General features: G+C 38.0%; 1 protein-coding gene across 1 annotated transcript; it reads left to right on the top strand.

Moving 5' to 3' along the window:
- Window positions 1–2,054: 2,054 nt before the first annotated feature.
- surf4l (surfeit 4, like) lies at window positions 2,055–8,934 on the top strand. The gene is made up of 6 exons (XM_060883413.1): window positions 2,055–2,285; window positions 4,238–4,424; window positions 5,551–5,627; window positions 6,411–6,454; window positions 6,919–7,105; window positions 7,640–8,934. The coding sequence occupies exons 1-6, from the start codon at window positions 2,238–2,240 to the stop codon at window positions 7,904–7,906; spliced, it is 810 nt and encodes a 269-aa protein (XP_060739396.1). The 5' UTR covers window positions 2,055–2,237; the 3' UTR covers window positions 7,907–8,934.
- The last annotated feature ends 12,236 nt before the right edge of the window (window positions 8,935–21,170 follow it).

Genomic DNA, 21,170 nt, shown 5'->3' with positions numbered 1-21,170 from the left:
GACGGGGTGCAAAGGATGATGGGTAATGTAAAAAATGTAAATAAGGTACAAAGATGTCCTTTTAAGTGTACTGTCCCAGTGGCAGGCTGTTCTATTTCTTTCTTTCTTTCTGTTTTATAATCTTATAATCATAACGCATATAAAGCATGATTAAAAATAAAACCTGTCATTTACACAAGGGTTAACTGAAAAAAAAAAAACAGATAACACTAGACATTTCGTCCCCCCCCACTTTTTAAATGATGGCTACGCCCCTGCTATACAGCAAGGATGGATGAACGTCAACGGGCTTGTAAAGAAGCCATTCTGCCGCAATTCAAGGTGATTGTAAACAAATTTCCTCTAGCCTAGGCTACTTATTGCGCTGGGTGAATGAATAGTCATGCTCTCATATCCTAGCGGTTAGCCAATCGGAGCCAAGCAGCATAGCTCAATTTAATATTCATGAGAACTGGCGCAAATCGAGCTGAGTCTTCCTGCAGGCTTTCTATACCACAATAGAATGGCTTGAAACAAGGTAACCAAGGCATTTTTTCCGCAGAAAATGTTACAGAGTCCATGGTAAACTTCAGACATTACCACAAAAGTAATGAAATACGTGTGGCAGGGCACCTTTAAGTTTTAAGTTGAATTGGCACAAAACTACGCATTTTCACCCTGATCAGAGACGGTGGATTCTAATCCTGACATAGCTATTTATAGCATGGAGATACGGCAATAAATCTGTCCTGCTCGTCAGAGGGATGGATGACTCTACTCTCTGGGACAATGATCAATCTTGAGCCTCATGTATGCGAAGGAGGGCCGACAGACAACACTGTCATTGCTAAAATATCTGTGTTACAAACATATTTGTTAACGTAATATCAGTGTGACACAAATGATGTTCCAGTCACTGAATCTCCCCAGAAAAAAACATACAACCACTGACGAAATACTCAGTGTCCATTATCGGGAAGGCTTCCAGTATTAAGGGGTATCACCGCGCATCTGGCAACCACGAGAGCACTGAGGAAGTAAGATAGGGTGAGGCGTTTCCTCAGCGACTTGTTACTCACTCCGGGCAAATAATGTCTACAGTTTACGTTAAAATGCGATAAAAATTATCTTCTGTTTTCATAAAGGGCATATACACTCTAATCTTAACTGTTCACCTTTTGTCGTTTGGTGTTTTATTTTAACACTAGCCTCCGCGACGATAGGTGGCGCTGCAACATCCCGGGTTGCCAGGTTGTAGTGTTTCATCCTGCCGAAGCAGAAGTGTGCTAGCTCCCCAGACCAAATTCAAACTATACACAGTACGAGATGTAGTGCAATGCTTGTCAAGTCGAGCTGATCTCGCCAGTGCCATCAAATCAATCTTAAAGACTTCTTAGTGTAAACACACTACTCAAACTCTTTGTGCTACAAATGGCACAGAATAGTGTTGAAGTGTGTTATATGGGAGGCACCATTAGTCTTAACCTCCCTGGTTGGTACTTGTCATGGAAAGGAAGAGTTAGCTGATGGGTAAGAACTAGTGAGGAGGTAATTAAATGTTAAAGAAAACATTGTCTCACTGCCGTAGTTCTATTCCAGGGCAGGGATCTAACCCAGGAACTGAAAAGTTAACTCTCAGTGCCGATCCCGAGCCTGGATAAAAATGGGAGGTTTGTGTCAGGAATTGCATATGGCGTAAAACCTTACCAATTCTAATATGTGGACCACGTGATCTGCTGTGGCGACCCCGAACATGGAGAAACCGAAAGAAGAAGAAAAAATGTAAAATAATGTAGGGATTGGTCACAGTAATTTCACTTATTTTATTATTGTGTAATATTACGTCTAAATAGGGATAAAATTAGTTGATTATATCATCGATAGACATGTCTCCTTGTGTGATATCCCATGCTTTAACAACAAATTATATTCTTTTACCTCTTTAGCAGTATGTTATAATTAATCAACCAACGCAACCGCGTGGAAAAACACGTTCCTCTCAACAAAAATTTACAGCTGGCAACCCTATCTGGCTGCGTTGGTCCACGTGGCATGCAGGGCTAGTTGTGACATACAGGGGGCGATATTAGCCACAGGATCGAGTATTATGGGGCGGCGATGCTTTTCATCCCCACCGTTAACGAGACGTCGCGATTAGAAAACCTGTAATATCTGCAGGAGGACACGGATTTTGGCCGACACTTTTGTACCAGACAGTGATCTTGTTGTACTGCCTGCAGTAAAGACAGCAGTGTGAGATGGTCCGGAACAGTTTAATGAGCACCGCGGAGGACGTGGCGGATCAGGTGAGACACCAGAGGCCTGAGCTGATGGAGAGAAAACCAGACACTGCAAGTGTTAGGGCTGATTATCTCTCTAACTTTCTTACAGACGTGGTTTGTCCATGATGTGAGTTGAAGCAGACAGAGTAGTAAAATTTCACGTGTGAATTGAAATCTTTGTTTAAATGAGCAAAAGTGCAGTTTAAGGAAATAGTGTAATATGAAGTGGTAATTTACACAACATGCTGATAAAATATCTGTCCTTTTAGGTCTTTAGGAGAAAAGGAGAATAAATCCTCCATATTAATGATAACTATTATGTAATCTGGACCAGTGATACACACTGGGTCTGAAATCAATGAGCAGTTGTTCTTATTAATGTTGTTTTGTCTCTAATTTCCTGTGGCTTTTTATTGTGTGCATGATGTGAGTGTGTTCTGGTGTAACATTGCACCTGCTGATCACTCTCAGGTATTAATGTAGCACTGAAAATAAAGAATAAAACGCTGCATTTTACCTTGTTACTGTCGCGTTTTATTATGTTTGAACACCTGGTTTTGTCTTTGTTATAGCAGTGAAATGAATGTGGTTTAAACCACAAAGTGAACTGATTTATTCTGCTGATGCATTAATTCTATGCATCACTTTTTCAGTGTAGTTTGTCTGTCACTTCAGCCTTGGTGTGTTGTTTATCTGAAGGACAAGGCCAGGATACAAGCTCAACAGTTCTTTAATACAATAATACGATGAAGGTTATCAGCTCTCTGCCATCTGTTGCTCGAATTTATAGCGGATGATCTTATGTCAGTAAAGAATTTTTTATCTTATGCTAACAATACATGCTTTTTTTCAACACTAGCTGTGCTAATCTGAACAAATCGAGCATGTTGTCAATATACTTTGGCTGCCAAGCAACTAAATAAACATGTTCCTATAGTCATGTCCTATAATGCTGTATTGACCTACTGCTCTAAAAGTGTCTTCCCATCTGTGTGCTTGGCTGTTACGTGTTGATTGCTGATTGGCTGCTTTAACTTCCTGCGTCTGACATGGAGCGTGTAGGGGGCGGGGCTTATTGGAGAGTCAAGAGACACAGGCACTTTCACAAGACACTATAGACTGCAGTTTCATAATGAAGGCCTTTACTGGCAAATCATAGTGTTTTCATGCATGAGTCATAAAGAGTTGTGACATCTTTTAGTCTTTAGATTTTGTCCTGTAATCTCATGCAGGCAAGGGGTTGATTTCCTGGCGCTGTTTCCCTCTCTGTGCCTCTGTTGTTCACTAAATCTGGATTAGAGCAAAATGTAAATTCAGTGCCATATTTGAAACTCTGAAATGAATCTGCACTCTGCTGTTGCAGATTAATTTCAGATGTGCATATAGAGCATATAGAGACGACGATGATGATGATGAAAACCACCAGCACATTTTGCATATTTTTTATTTTTTTCCATCTAAAGAGTGTTCAGATCACATCAGTGACAGACATGGACACACGTGTCAAATGTGTCAAGCTCAGAAGTCTGCACTTATGTTTATTGCTGACTGAAATTATTTGGGATTAATTATAATAATTATGTAATATTGATATTGAGGTAAATTGCATTCAGACAATTTTCTGAGATATTTCTAGTTCTTTCCTAACACTGACTCCTTTGGTACTCCACATTGGCAGGTGCATTTATTTAAATGTTCAGTATGTTTTTGAGTCAGATGTTTTATTGAAATTCATTTAAATATGTTTTTGTAAATGTTGAATAAAATCGTTTTTTATTTAAATTGACAGCATCATTTCTGCAACTGCAATGTTTAACCATATAATCTAAACTGTCCAGCAATCCTCCAGGACCAGGGTTGGGGGCCTGTTATAATCTGCTATTAAACTGGTTATAAGCTTATAAATTTATTAAAGGGTAAGTGAAACATGTTGCTGCAGACATTTGAATGTTTTCTTCCTGTCTTTTTTGCTGTAGTTCTTGCGAGTGACAAAGCAGTACCTTCCCCATGTAGCGAGATTGTGTCTGATCAGCACCTTCCTAGAAGATGGTATCAGGATGTGGTTCCAGTGGAGTGAGCAGAAAGAGTACATCGAGAGCTCGTGGGGATGTGGCTTCTTTCTCGCCTCACTCTTCGTCTTAATAAATTTACTTGGCCAGCTGGGTAAGATGGTAGCTTGACTGTATTGGCAAGGGCTGCACTGTCAGTTAAGATGACCATCACAATATAAATATAGGACGTTATTTAGTGACATTTATATAATAATAATGGATGATATTAATTGGTGCATAAACCTGTCACTAGGGATAGGCACTCGGTACAAAAGATTACGTCTCTGCGCTTTTTTTTTATTCTGAGTTGTTCAATGTACAATAACGACACTAGCGGTTTTTTCACAGAAGAAACTAACTGGGAATTCTGTGAAATAATCTGCATTTACTGCTCCAAAGTGCAGACTTCCAAGATTTCTTTAATAAATGTTTAAATATTAAATAACTGTTTCTAACAAAAATCTTTCCTCATTGATTATACAGTTAGTTTTGTTAAACACACTTTTGAAAGTCAGTAGTTTATGTTGAGAGAATGCTGGACAAGTTCCTGTCTATGAGTTGTTACTACTATATATATATATATATATATATATATATATATATATATATATATATATATATATATATATATATATATATACACACACATATGTATACGTATATGTATACGTATATATATGTGTGTGTATATATATATATATATGTATATATATATGTATGTATGTGTGTGTATACATATGTATACGTATATATGTGTGTGTATATATATATATGTATATGTATGTATGTGTGTGTATATATATATATCACACATACATACATACATACGTATATGTGTGTGTGTGTGTGTGTATATTTTTTTATACATCTCCATCCATTTTCTACATTGTTTATCCTCTTGAGTCGTGGAGAACCTGGAGACACCCTGGACAGGATGGGTCACAAACACACACTCATTCACACACTACAGATCATTTAGAGATGCCAATCCCCACTCCGCACATACAGCAGAGGCAGAAATCAAACCCCAATCCTGGAGTTGTGAGGCAAATACATTAACCACCAAGCCGTCGTGTCCCTGTGTATGAATACTGTTTGAATACTGTTTTATATAAAGTCTGCTGAGCAGCTAATGGTGATACTAACTGCATTTTATCGAGAAAGTATTTTAGCCCTCTTTTTTCCGTTGTCCTGTTTATATAAATAAATGTTAACTGTACTGTCTTTATTGTTCCCAGGAGGTTGTGTATTGATCCTGAGCAGGAATTTTGTGGAGTATGCCTGTTTTGGATTATTTGGAATCATTGGATTGCAGGTGTGTTATTAAAATTATTGGCACAGAGCTGTTCCATGTTGTATTTAAAAATTGTCTAGAAAATACAAGGCAATTGTGTCGTGCATTGATCTGCTTGGTTCACAATTTGTAATGGAATTACACCGATACTCTCTTTACATTTCACTAATGCCTGCTTACAGATTTTTACATATAATTATGGAAAATTGACAAGTGTAACGACTCTATTTTACTAACCTCAGTGAAGGAAACACTTCTCTCAGGTTATCAAAACTGAAATAAAAGAGAGTATGCAGCAGCCATGGCTGAACCACCAGGGGTCAGATTTACTTCCAAATAAAAGGAATAAAACACGTCTGGAAGAGGAAAATAATACTCTCCCCATAAGTTGATTGTTGTCAGTTAATAGTATGTGTCCTCTTATTCCACAGCGATTTGCCAGTGTGTACAATTTTCAGTTTATTAAAGAATGACACATTATCTGTTCCTGTTATCGTTTATATGAAATAGTTTGCTTGTTTCATTCTCGAAATTAATTATACAAAAGAACATCGCTTTATCATTTTACAAAGAAAGCCCAGCACCTTCTGTCCTAAAAACTCACATTAAAGGCTAACTTTAAAGGTACAGTCTAGTGCTAACATCTTCCAAAATACTCAGTGTTCATCTCCTGACCTGTGTTAGTTGTTAATCAAATGTAATCAGCAGAATCAGACTGAATCAATTATGTGATTTAATAGAATTGTGGTTAAATGATACAAAAGTCTACTACACTCCATATTCATTTTTTTTGCTCCATTTCAGACAATTGCCTACAGCATTTTGTGGGACCCAAAGTTTTTGATGCGGTGAGTCAAGATTAATATCTGAATATCATCTCTTTCTCTCTCTCTCTCTCTCTCTCTCTCTCTCTCTGTTTTATAGGCATGTGAGAAATAAGTGTACATTTGTATTGCCAAAACAAGTACTAAGGAATAATGAAAAAACAGGAGAAATAATATAAAATAACAAAATACAAAGAGAGACTTATAAATAGTGCAAACAATGTTTATCATTTATGGACAGTATAAAGGCTCTATACAGAACAGTAAAAAAAAAATTTAGAAAAGAAATAGAACTGACCAATAAAGGTATGTTGTGTCTACTAAGATTGTACCACGTAAAGATGTGTGTCACTTTCTTTTTAGGGCTAAATGGCATTGCATCTCTCTCTCTCTCTCTCTCTCTCTCTCTCTCTCTCTCTCTCTCTCTCTCTCTCTCTCTCTCTCTCTCTCTCTCTCTCTCTCTCTGTGTCTGTCTGTCTGTCTGTTAGGAACCTGGCACTGGGGGGCGGCTTGCTGTTACTGCTGGCTGAGTCGCGTTCAGAAGGCAGAAGCATGTTTGCTGGCGTTCCCACGGTGCGAGAGAGCTCTCCTAAGCAGTACATGCAGCTCGGAGGACGTGTTCTGCTTGTACTAATGTTCATGACCCTGCTCCATTTTGATGCCAACCTCCTTTCTGTGAGAGCACACACACAAATGCACAGAATCACTAGTTCACTTCATGTAGTGTACTGATTAATGCATACTTTATTTATTTTGGCCAGATGAGTTTGTTTGTACATATTGCTGTATTGTAGTTCTAAAACCTTGACAGAAAAAGCTGCTGTTTTAAGTGAAAATTGTTTGTCTCCAAGCCCTAATTACTTGTTTTTTGTGTCTGTTTTTTTAAGTAAAACTTGGAATCACTATAAATTAGCAGCGCAATAATGGAAAGAAATTAAATGATTAATAATTACACTATCATTATGTAAAGTGTACAATGCATTGTGTTTTGCTGTTATGAGTAACAGAATTAATCACTGCCCAGTCCAGTGAGAAGAGAAAATTCAGTGTTTTTTTTTTAACTCACTGCAAGTGCAAAATAGTATATGCAAAATGTAATACTCTGATTGGCCACTAGGTGTCAAACACAGACCTTCATAATCTCGTGTCATTTAGAGCATAGAAAGCTGAGCATTACTGATGTCAGATTTATTTTTTCTTGTCTTGCAGATCTTACAGAACCTGGTGGGAACGGCTCTAATAATCCTGGTGGCCATTGGGTTCAAGACAAAGCTGGCTGCTCTCACTCTGGTTGTCTGGCTTTTCGTCATCAATGTTTACTTCAATGCCTTCTGGACCATTCCGACTTACAGGCCTATGCATGACTTCCTCAAGTATGACTTCTTCCAGACCACGTCTGTGATCGGAGGTCTGCTGCTTGTGGTAGCACGAGGTCCCGGTGGAGTCTCCATGGACGAGAAGAAGAAGGAATGGTGAGACTGGGCAAACTTTAAATGGCTCTCTTGCTCACTCTATAGTGTGTGCTCAGCAGTAGATTCATGCAGCATTATCCCTCAAAACAAGAGCACTATACAGGGAGTGATGAGCAGTTTGAGACACATGGCCTGTAGTGAAGGAACCCAGAAACCAACAACATGACTCACTCTATACTTCTGCAGCCCAAGCACTGTCTCACTCTTCTATGGTTTCAGTGTGTTTTCTTCATTTCTACAGGCACTTTTAGGCGTTATATTTTTTGTCATATTTATTAGCAACAAATATGGCCAGAACATTTGTTTTCCACTCTTGTTACTATAGTCATTAAAGATCTGGTACGTTAGTATAACATTTTAATATTTCCAGAAAATCTCCTTTGTTTGTGGTGCCACTCATTAAGTCCACTGACCAAAGACACATTCCATTTTCTACTTTTTATTTTTATATTCAAACAACTCTGGCTGCTCTGGTGTTACCGGAGACCTGTTGCTGATTAAATCTATTATACATTATTATATATTGATGTTATTAAGTGATAATAGCATCAAGGTTTCAATTGCTTGGCCTTGTAAGCATGCCAGTAATGGGTACTTTTACATCACTTAGCTGTTTATGAATGTGTCATCATAACTGCTAAATCAAACCGAATGGTTCCATTGTGTAAGGCTCAGTGTGTGTGACAGCAGATATGTTCACCACTACAGCTCAGGAGTACAACAGGCAAGAACTAAGAGATTAACTAACCAAGATTGTGCATTTTCTATTATTTAAAAAAAAAAAAAAGATAAACTATAATCTATGACCACCCTTAATGGCCTTTTAGACTCTTTTTTTGTTTGTTTGTTTTTGTTTTTTACATAATTGTTTTCCACACCTACCTATATAGATATGTTGATTTTATCATGTCAGTATATGGCATTGTTAACTGTGTGTAAACTGTTGTCAGGTCAATAAAGTTTACAGTAGCTGTGTATTTTTTCAAAACAAGCAAGAATTTTAAGTAAGAAATGAAACCCTGTGATTTGCCATGCAGTGTTTTTCCTCTTTGTACAAAAAAAGTTGGTTTTCTAAGTGTCTCCAGTGTCTTTATGTTTTGATAAAGGGAAAATAAAAAAGCAAACATAAGAACAGTGTTCTTGTTTTAATATCACCTTGTTTATACCTGCCTACATCTTAGTTTTTCAAGAATATTGTTTGTGAACATAAATTATTTCTGAACAGTCATTGAACAGTGTAGCCAGCACTTGAACCGGTTAAAGGGTGGGATATATTAGGCAGCAAGAGAAGTCAGTTTTCAAAGTTGATGTGTTGAAGCAAAAGAAAATGGGCAAGCATTAAAATCACAGATCAAAATTGTATTAAATAGACAAAATGGTTTTAAATTAATAAATGTTTTAAATCATTTTTGTCTTAGGTGCTCATAATTTTGGCAAATATACAGTTGCCAAAAAATGGCTTTCTTTTTTAATTACTCACAAAACTTGATCAAATTCTCACATCAATATTATACACAAATACACCCTGCTTTACATAATAACACAGTCCACTATACACCCAGTAGACATTGAATAATCATTCCCATTTAAGGCTTGGAAAACAATTGTGGTCAAATATTTCCTGCTGATAAGTCTTGCAGAACTGTACAAAAAAACAAATAGCAAACACATTGCTCCCTCTCTATATTCTTTCTGTGCCATGCAAGTTGACAAAAGAAAAAATATTGCTTAATAGCTTTTAAAATAATTTTAATAGATAGGAAATTCAAAATATAACATTTGGTAATATCATGTACTCACTTTCATTAGTTGCATTATCCTGATAAGGTCGAGGTGGATGCAGAGTCTGTCATATGACCAGTGTGAGTTGTGAAAACACCCTGGATGCTTGTGTTACATGCTCATTCTCTAATGGCAATGTACTGTATCTTAGTCATTTCACCTACTGGCTTATTTTAGTGAGGTGGCAGAAAGCAGGAAACCAATGAGGAGTTTCATGAGGGAGGATATGTGCAGAGAATCTACAGGGACCAGAGCTCAGGATCAAACCCGGGTCCATGGCACTTTGAGGTTGCTACAATACCAACTGCACCACTGTGTTGCACAAACAAAATGACTAAATGCTAACGATAAATAATTCCTATATTATCTTTAACAGTCTACCTTTAACCTATAACCAAAACTGATGCTTGTTCTCCTGTGATCAATCACGTACTATTACGCAAAGTTTAAGTTTGCTATTAAGCAAACTTAAAATCACAGCATATCCTGGTGTCAGGTGTGCGCCAGAACTGGGGTTCTGCAGGAGAATCTAAAAAAGTTTGGTGTTTAGTCTAATACGATCGGTACTGGGTGGTGTTTAGTCTCATGTTGGTTGACTGATTGACAGCCACGTTTTCCACAAGGTGGCGCACATGATTTTAAAACCCATCGCTTTTTCATTCTAAGACAAGGGTGTGATTGCACTGTGATTCTTTCCAACCCAGACCCAGTTCTCGCCGTATACAGATAGTGGTGCTTTCACAGTAATAATGTGACTCTTTGCTAACTTGGATATTATGATTTATCTGTGAAATAGCCCCAAAAAATCCAAGACTGATCATTGTGTCATGTTTAGTTAGATAAAAAAAAAATCCATGTATATAATTCATTCTTTCTCCTGGTAAGATTGGAAGGTGGGCAAATGAATATGGCACAATGAGCTGCAATTTCTATCCATGTCTTTATTTCTCCCTACAAATGATCACTGATCATTTCAATAAGAAAAAGTTCAGATGAAACTTTTTTAATTTGTTTTTTATTCTAACTTTAGTATCAATCCTTCCAACCCTTTTTAAAACTGAAGAGCTTGAGCTGAGACACCATCCTGAGTTTGGTTTAAACAGTGACAGGAACAAACTTTTGTAATACCTAATAGGGTCTGAAGCCAATAAAAGCATAATAATTAATATTTGCTAGCAGTTGTACAGTGCTGAAAATTGTGCAAATATAAAAGATAAAAGAACTATTAAGATAATATCACACAGTACAGTCAAGTACACTTGACATGAGAAAAGATCAATTCAGCGCTTTGTGAGACTTAAGTTCAGGCCACACTGTATGTTTGTCTGTGCTGACTTGAAATTTAGTGAAAGTTGGTGGCAAGGTCAACCACAAAGCATCATCAAAAAGTTGTTTCTATCTTCAAGGAGCGCTAAAGACATATGGACAATGATTTGTCATCAGAAATGGCCCTTGTAATTTCCAATTTCATGGGAGACAGTGTGGCTGGTTTTGTGTGTCCACTGCAGACCAAGCTTTTGTCCTAAAGCTGTGCTATGGGCCTCCAAATTCTGGCACTCTGACACCCTCATGTCACCAGCAAGCATAAGATGTAGAATTGCAGCCATTCATAAAGTGCTCTTCACAGTCATATAAAGGGCTCGTGGGTCAGGGTGAACTAAGTTCAGAGTGGCAGTTGTGCTGGGATTCGCTGGTGTCATGCTTGTTCTGCCCTTTGATGTCTCTTCAGGGCAAATATGGACCTTTTCTCACACCCTTTACAAATGTCACTCATGTTGGTGAAATCTTGGGTTAAACAGTTGTGTCTTGTCAGTGGCAGCAGTGTGAAATCAATGATGTGGACAAATTGGCACGTAATATAATCCACTGGACAAACACCTCTGGTTGGTCTTTCGCCCAATACCATGATCATAGTTTTGTTTAAGCTTATTTGTTAAAGCCATTTGTGATAACTTGCAATAATCACACAAACCACACAAGTTCCACTGGCAGTTTAGTGGCTGCCACTGACTGCCAAAGCCTTCAGGGCATCACTTAGCATTACACCAGGGAGCAACCACACCCAGGCCTCTCCACACCTCCTACCTCACTAAAATTAAGAGTAATATTGGCTCTTAACATCAATGTTGGATAAACATGAAAGCCTCTTTGATCAGAGCCTGGGTGACCTGCTGATGTTGATAAGAAAAATAGGAGAGAGAGGGTTCGGATGGATGTAGTGACGGAACAGGTTGCACCATGGTGGAGGAAGTAAGACCAAACAGTCTGTGATTTCTGTTGTCTTTTGAGTGCTTTTGATTGACAAGACACTAAGAGGCCATGGCCTGAGGGAGATGTACAATTAATTACCCTATACTCAGATTACCTCTGAGGTCAGGTAGTCTTTCAAGGCCATATGATATCAGTGTAAAGGGCAATATAGTGTATTTTTAGATTAATGAGACATAATTAATATTGTATATTTTCATTTTGCATGACCTCCTGAAACTTACAGCTATATCCAACTTTCCGATATTCCGTATTTTTTCTTCATCCCTCCCACACTCTTTCCTCTCTGCCTATTCTGCCCATGGCTCTCTCTTTCACTCTATTCTCCCTCCTTTCTCTTTTTCTTTCTTTCTTCACCAGGCTCTTTTCTCTGGGCTCTCGGGGATTCAATTGAAGAGCAATGAGGCAGCTAATGTGCAAAAAGATAGAAATTTACTTGCTTTAAGTTCATGCTGCAAGCCTCTCAAAGAGAGCATTCAGTGGCCCACCGCACCACAATATGGGCCGAATGAATAAAGCCTGTACACAGGTTTCTAGCGGCTACATGATGATTCAGTTCACGGCCCATTTGCCTCCAATGCTCCCCTCTCTCTCAGCATCAGGTTTTTATCTTCCTCTTTCTTTCAGAATTGCATCTCAGAGCCCTCCAGCTGTGGAGGTCGAAAATGAAATGCACTGATACAGGCACAAGAACCAATTTGTCTCCTAAACCGTTTTGAATATTTAAAAACTCAACTTTCAACAGATGAAAACCAGCACAGGATTTTATATATGCACCTCACACACTAATTCAGGTGCTGCTTTTTTAGTTGTGGATGTATTTTTTTTTTTAAATGGCTGAAAAACACACTCATAAATTATGTCTTTGCTTCTGTATTCAGATACATTTTGTGTCCTATTGAAGTACTCAATGGCAAAGCCAGGGACAAGATTCTTGAGGTAGAATCCAGGTAATCCCTTCCAAGTGATGTTTTTTCTTTTTAAAGCTCAGTCTCACACCAACTACAGCTAGGAAAGCCAACAATCGAAGTTCATTCACTCTCCACTCAACTTCAATGGCTGGGCAACAATTGCTTTTATCAGAGATGCAATCACAAGTTTTGTTCCATTGACTGTTACACTTTCTCATAAGATCAGGTATATGTAACCCCACCAACAAAGTGGTACAAAGAAGCATTTGACCTCATTAGAGTGTCTGTAGCTGCTAGTCTCTCTCTCTCTCTCTCTCTCTCTCTCTCTCTCTCTCTCTCTCTCTCTCTCTCTCTCTTCTCTGTCTCTATTCCACCAACCATCCTGTCACAAATTCTCTACTGGGAGAGAAAGGGGGATAACTAGAAAAAGAAACACAGTGGCTATTTTTAGTTTACCTTTTTTTTTTAGATTCAGAATCCCTATATTACATTTTCTAGCACGTATTTTCTAGAACGCATACTACCAGTGTGAAGAATAAAATGAGCATCAGGATCAAATTGAAAGATGCAGCCGAACCTTAAGAACTTTTCTAAAGAACTTTTACATTTTCTGATTTTACTTGCATTCCTGTTCAAGATATGTAATAACTAGCTAACTAACTAACCAAACAAACAAACAAACAAACAAACAAATAAATTAGTACGCCATTTACTTTGGAATGACCAGCTTATGTTCTAGCAACTTCACCGTTTTTGCATCTACTCCACATGGCACATTGTTCATTGCTGGACTCTGCTAACATTATTATATATCACAGCTATTATTGACAATTAAATAGAATTTTAATAGGCATTAAAGGCATTGTTTAACCACAAAACTCCTTTTTTATCCTGCTTTGCCTTTTTCTCTGTCTTCTCTATTCACAAAAAGGCCATGAATTCCCATAAAGCACTCAGGGAAAGAAAGAAAGGGCACAAGGCTGCAATTTTTTCACCAACAGGGTCTTGGGTTCTATTGTGGGAACTGGGAGAAATCCTTGTGATAGGCTCAGAGACAGATTGCAAGTAGGGAGACTCCTCCTGGCTACCCTCATTCACTGCGCCACTTAATTTATTTGAAGTTTTAATCTAATTATTAACTATTTGGGGGGAGATAATAAGCTTTGAGGCTGTAATAAGCAAGTGGTATCCCAGCACTCTTTGACCATTCAGAGCGCTGGCACTGGGGCCAACTTTAGGGGGGAAGTGAGGTCCTTGACAAAGCCCTTGTCCAAAAATATTTTGTCAAGTCTTTTACGTGTCATTCTAACAGGGCTTACATTGGGGTGCTGAAAGGAGGCGAGAAAGCTGCTTTTAAGGCTTGATTGGCAACTGCAAGCGCGCTAAATGCTAATGAGGCCCAGATGGATGGAAGATTAGCGTGGACATATTTTCCCTGCTTTTTCTCTCCACAGCCACAAAAGTTTGCCTGTCTGTCTCTGTAAACCCCCTGTGACCCTTTCTGCAAGCCACCTTCACAGTCTGCCACCCCTGCTTCCACCGCTAAGCCCCTTTTATTGCTCATTTCAACTATTAATAACCCAGCTAATAGGACCCCCTATTCACACTGAGTAGGGGGACAGTAATTAATTCATGGGATCCGGCCCCTTGATCTGGCTATAGGAGGGGCCTTTGAAGAGGTCCAGAGGCTGAGGCTGGAGTGTGCAGGAAGAAAGTGAGCAGTGTTGCCCTCTCATATCCACAACACCCATCTAATGGGCTGTTAGAGTGCAGAATTGGGGTTCAAATTTGTGTGTGTACAAGTGTTTAATGTAACAGATTAAGAGAAGGCAATGTCCTATGTACAAGGCTTTAGATCTATCCATCTATCTTCTATGATTATGTCTGAAGTGTTTTCTCTCAAATTCAAACAAAAAACCTACATAGATAGAGTGAAAATAAACTTAGATTCCACGTGGAGCTGGTGGGACAGAAGGTGTGGTGTACATTACAGAAGCAAGCCATGAAATTAAATTAAGAGGAGTCACATTTGTGTCACATGTGATTTCACAGCCTTCATGAACAAGAATAGCTTTTGATAGATTGGTTCTCCTATTTACAGCCTATCTAGGCATTGCTTGTCATTAGCAAGTGCCACACCTCCAGCTCCTCCCTCTCCTTTCTCTCTTCCTTAACCTCACTCCATCTCCCTCTCTCTGTCTGTCTCTCCCTTGACTTTATGCCCTATACTGCCTCTTTCTTTCTCGCTCACCCTCTCAGCTGGTTGGGATTGAACATATTGAAAACGTTTTGTTTTTGCTTTATTTGAAAAATCAATAATTTGAAAATGTTGCGAGTTGTATGATTACTTGTATTATTACTCTGAATTAAATCCATGTCAATCATTATCTGATTTTGTCAGTTACCAGATTATCAAAGTGGTTATTTAGACTATATACTATGATCCCTTATATCAAGTTAAAGTATTTAAACTATTCCAACATCTGGATTGTACCCTGAAAATCAGTAACTTTAGACCAGTAAAAGGACAGAAAACCTGTTTTAAAGCACAACCCTGAATCAATGTAACACCAGATCCAAACCCAAAGATTTCAGATTACTTTTTACTGTTAGATTAATTAAGTGCTTGTAAACATGTTGCAAGAGTTACTAGAATTTTTTTCAGTCATCAGATTTTTCTGTAGCTACTTGTTAATATTCCCATAGTGATATCTGTAGAGCTATACAAGGACTTTGTTCTTTATTAATGGAAGGGAACATCAGCATGACAAAACATTATAACATATGTCAAAAGTGTTGCCCTTCTCCCTCAGACTGTCCACATGCAGAGATTAAAAGTATCAGCTACACTGTATTGGTACCATCAGAAAACCTGGTAGAATTCTCACCCTCTATAATCTCTGCCGGTGTAAATCTACTACCATTCAGGCAACATCCTTTCTTATAAGCATTTTCAACCATTTTCTAATTTTCTAACACTATGAAGGGGAAAGGTGAAGACATTGAGAATTTGGAAATTTTCACTATCTAGTTTATGGGTCAGTTTATATTTCTAATAAATTTCATTAAAATATTTAATCAAATTGAAAGCATTATATTTCATTCTGAATCTGAAATAGTATTTAATTTGTGTAATTGACCAACAACCTAATGAAGAAGTGAATTTTAGCTTTTAGATGTCTCTCTTAACCTCTTTGACAGAAGATCTCTTCGTGCTCTTTTTGCCATATGCAAACAAAACAAGACACTCTCACAGCCCTGAGGCTTCAAATTATTTCATGATTAATTGTGAGTTATTATTGGCTTGTTAAAACTCTAAAACGTTTCTAAAGAGTATTAAAGACTGAGGCTCATTATGAATCAAACTTGTGATTGGTTACATCATAGTGTATTCACAGTCAAAATAGCTACACAGCACAGAGGAAGGAACAAATCATGTGCACACATGTCTGTTATTGTGATAGGGGATGTACAGCATGTATGTGGTGAAAGTAAAGAGATAGCTTTTTAGTTTAGGGTCTGGGGATAGCTAGGACCAGATCTGCAAATTTATCACACAACGATCCAGAACTTCTTTTTTAAGATTGCTTCAGAATGATGTTAAAAATTTCCTGATAAGAAGTACTGAGAATGAAGTCTTATAATGTGTATTGTTCTTCTATTTGTTCCATCACAAGGCAGGAAAAAGGTGACAATTTGACACAGAGAGAAAAAGACAGGAGGAGGTGTGTAGCTGGGCCAATTGTGTGTGCTTTTAGAGAACTCCATGAAGTTATGATCCCTCTTCACTGCCACCCCTTCCTTCTTTGTTTGTTGCTTATAGGCCATTGGGTAACTGATGACAGGGAAGTAATTAGGGCCAGACTTCACTGTTGGCAGGTACAGACAGCTGTTCATTGTAAAGACCTCAATGTGGGGTGTCTGGATCGCACACACACACACACATACACATGTACACACACACATACACACACACACACACACACACACACGCACACACACACACACACACACACACATTGGGCTTAAGCATTTTATACTGTGACATATCATTTTTGTTTCACTGAATTTGGATTCACTAACTAGTATATAATCAGGAGTGGGTATATAATTCGCTCTGTATTGTCAGTCCAGTGCTGATCTTAAATCTAATACACCTTGTTCAACTCAATTTTCCTCGTTTTGAAACAGTAAATATTTAAAATACTGGTCAAAATATTTATCACTGAAGGAATTTTGTGGTATCAAAGGCTTTATCAAAGGCTTTATCAAAGGTTTTAATGAAATTATGAAAGTGAAATCTGTGGCATTTTTTAATTTAAAAAGAAACACTGTCTGTCCGTTAGATGGGTCAATTAATTTAGTTTTTTTAACTGTTAAGCTGTTTTTAACTGTTAATAAATGCCTTTTTTTTATCCCTTTGTAAACATTGCTTGTGTTTTGAATAGGAAGCTGTGGGTATGTGTGTGAGTGTGCAGAGCAATTACACCCAGTTACATAATGTTGTTTCATATCATTTTCATGTGGTCTTTGGAAAATCAAAACAGATATAAATACTATGTTTTTCTAATGGGAGTCACATTTTGACATCTCCTCTAAACAGAACTGTTTAGCGTCATGATTCAATGTACCTTGCATATTCACAAACCAGCCATTTCAACTAAAACAACACATTATTTTCAAATTCACATAAATGAATTTATAGATTTTTAACTGATTCATCAGTGGACACGAGAATGTACATAAACACCAAAAGACCAGCTCTACTAATGAATAGCTCAGACATGACCTAAACTCCACAGTAAGTTTAGAGTGTGCTCTTAGGTTAACACAGTAAGGAAATGAACTCTACTCTCCTCCACAGATAAGCAGAGCCTAATTACTGGTTTAAGTTTCCCCCAGCCCCTCCTCGCTCTTTCCCTGACAATCCTGCCCCACATGAACGAGCATGTGACGGATGAGGTGCTATTAAGTGAGATGCGAATTGCAGATTATCAAACCAGATTAGGGTCCTCTCCCTTTCAGATACACACACGTATGCACACCTGTGGAGGAACCGAGAGCTCCCTCCCTTTGGCCAGGTTCCTGTCCCGATCTGCTCCTCCGGCTGCCTCTTCCTGACTCCCCCTGCCTCGGCTGCAACAAAGCCCCTGTGTTCTTCTCCCAGTGCATCTCCTAAACACTGCTGCATGGAGCCTAAAAGGAAAAAAGAGTGGACAATGCAGAGACAGTTCCGTCAGGTCAAAGGTGGCCTCAGTGGCAACTGTGCCTGGAGGTTTGGATGAGGCATTCCTCTCTCACAAAAAACAAAATGTCAGAAGTCTGATTGGGGAAAATGTCTTATTGTGGATAGTGATCGCTTCTGCTGGGAAAAATCAACATGTTGGTTGAAATATTCAGCCATTTACACCAATGTGCCTATTACTTTTTATACATTGTTTTTAATGGTGTGATGTTTGATGACTCCAGTTTGATGACTCCGCACTTCTTTCAGCAAGATGTGCTATGGTAGGCATTTAAGTCCCCAGTTCATGTATTGGAGTCCACTGCTTAGTGTATTTTCTTACATATTTTGAGTCATTGCTTTTTTCAAGGACTACCATGGTATCATAACTCTTATGCTTTTGCTGGTTGTTTGTTTTAATTTTTTTAAACAGTATGACTGTGTTACAGATATTCCACAAGACAAGAGCACCACAGCATTACAACAGAACAAAGATTATTAGGGTTTATTTGTGGTGCATTCTCAGCAGTAACGTGGTAATAAATATCACGTAGCATAGTATTGACATAATAGTGTTGTGTTAGTACTCAAGTCATGGCACCTTTTCAGTGATGGACAATAGTTTTACACTAATTAATTGTGTGTAGTAACAGATGAGTCAGAAATTAAGCATTGTCTATGCACACAAATGGTATTCATACCAGATAAAAGGGCATGTAAGCATGAGTTTTAGACTGATTATTCTTAATCTGTGACCAGTATTGTATTTACTGATAGAGACCTCTAAAGCACTTCTGTAAGACTCTCTGTTTAAGGAAATCTGTTAAATGTCGTAAATGTAAATGTAAATAGAACTAAACAAAATTACATATAAGCATGAAGGCATTCAATGACTTTTTAAAAAGTTTTATTTTTGATAAGAGACAGTGGATTACTGTGGACTCCAGTTTTATATATGATGGCAGCTAAGGAATTTAAGCTTAAACCACTTGCAGGTTTGAGTCATGAAGTACATTCCATCCATATGTTGGATGAGAGAAGAGGAAGAAAGAATAACAGAAGTATTGTCCATCAGTTATTGGCTTCTTAATATATAGACATATGTTTAAGGCTGTGTCTATCAACATTGATTCTGTACATGTGTTTTGTTTGTATTTTCAGCTGCATTAAAAAAGGTAAACATTGGCCAACTGTATGTGAACATCTGTTCTAACTTGGCCTACAACAGGCTCAACAAACCATGACTTATCTAAACCCCTAGATCTGAATGTAAAGTTTTTTAAACAGCCTAATCATTGAAGCAATCCAACTCAAAGTAATACAAATGAAATTTGGAAAGCAATAGAGACATTGGAACACTGAATGATTCAGAGGTCCAGAGATAGCAAGGCATTGAAAAGTCCTGCAGTAACAATTTGGGATTCTCCATCAGCTTCTCAATAAGAATGTCTTCCCGTCCAGAGTGCACATTCAATGATCCTATGATAGGCTCCAATGTGAGTTTGATGAGGATAAAGCAGTTAATAAAGGTGAATTAATGAATATATTCAGGTTTGGGTCATGCAACACTGCCCCCTAGTGTACACACTCCCATTACATGCTAGTATGAAGCCTTAAAATGTTGATGTCCTGCTTCCTGTTCAGGGTCACAACAGTGGATCATGTGATCTGCATATTTCTGGATTTGGCACAGGTTTTACACCAGATGCCTTTCCTAATAAAACCCTCCTATTTTATACAGGCTTAGTACCAGCACTGAGAGTTAACCCCACAACAAGTGGGTTACAGTAGTACTCTGCCCCAGAATCAAACCCAGGCCGCAGTGGTGGGAACGTAGGTTCTTCCTGTTGGACCATCAGGGATTTCATATCTTATAATATCCCATACAAAATATATACTTAATACTTCCATAAGGTTTATCATCTCTACTTTAGATTTCATCTCTAGATTTTTTTCCTTTTTTTGCAAGCTTTTTCCATCATTCTCACATTCAATGAGTTCTGGTGACTTTGTGACTTTGAACATGTGAACGTAGAGACCACTATTCTCACAGAATTAAGGCAGTCAGCCAGAATTATTAGTTTGTAATGATTAGCAGTGATGCTTCCCTTTAAGAGGATCAGAATCCTGCAAGTACGTGCTGCTGCTAGTTCTCTCTCACCTGCACACACTTTGTAAGTTTGACCATTTTAATCTGCAGCATAACAAAAAAAAAAAGCAGAGTTTTAAATCCCGTATTGTATGAGTCACTGACCTGTAAGTAAGTTCTTTGTTGTTGTGGTGTAATGCTGAAATGAGCGATATCCACTTGTCTTTTTGTAATTATATATTTTTTAAGCAATTTGAAGACTAACATTAAGTGTCCACCTCTACTTTAATGCAGACAATCATGAGGCATCAGCAGAATGCATAAAATAATGCAGATACAGATGCAGAAGTGCTTCAGTTCATGTTCACACTTAACATCAAAATGGGGAAAATGTGTGATTTCTGTGACTTTAACCAGGGTGTGGATGTTAGTGCCAGATTGACTAAGTATTCAGTGTACACATCCAGATGGACTAAGTATTTCAGAACTTCTAAATTTCAGAACTTTACACACATGAGTATCAGAGTTTACACAGAATGGTGCAAAAAGCAAAAAAAATGAAGTGGATGAGCTAGAACAGCCAAGAACAAGAATCTGAGGTTAATCCTAATGGGCATAGTCTCAGCTAAACTGTGTGTGTGTTTGTGTGTGCATATATGTGTTATACCCAGTGTACACTGTTTTCAGATCCTCCTGTACTTCCTTCCTTTACGTTCTCAGATGGATGAACTAAGAATCAATGATAAGAAGCAGGGAATGAAAATGAGGATATGCAGTCACAGAAATGCAAGAATCAGTTTCTAGCTGCTCTCTTGTATCAACACTATAAAGAGAGAGAGGATAACATTTAAATAGTACAAATAAGTGTAAGTTAGGATTGAGAAACAGCAACAATAATATTCTTAAATTATTTTGTTGTTTATTAATATTCTTGAAAAGTTTCTTAAAACTTCCTGCCATTGAGTCTCTTCACCACAGTAGACGTGCCCTCATC

This window comes from Tachysurus vachellii, chromosome 12 (assembly GCF_030014155.1).
Source record: "Tachysurus vachellii isolate PV-2020 chromosome 12, HZAU_Pvac_v1, whole genome shotgun sequence".
Classification (NCBI taxonomy): domain Eukaryota; kingdom Metazoa; phylum Chordata; class Actinopteri; order Siluriformes; family Bagridae; genus Tachysurus; species Tachysurus vachellii.
This window is presented reverse-complemented; position numbering and strand designations above follow the sequence as displayed.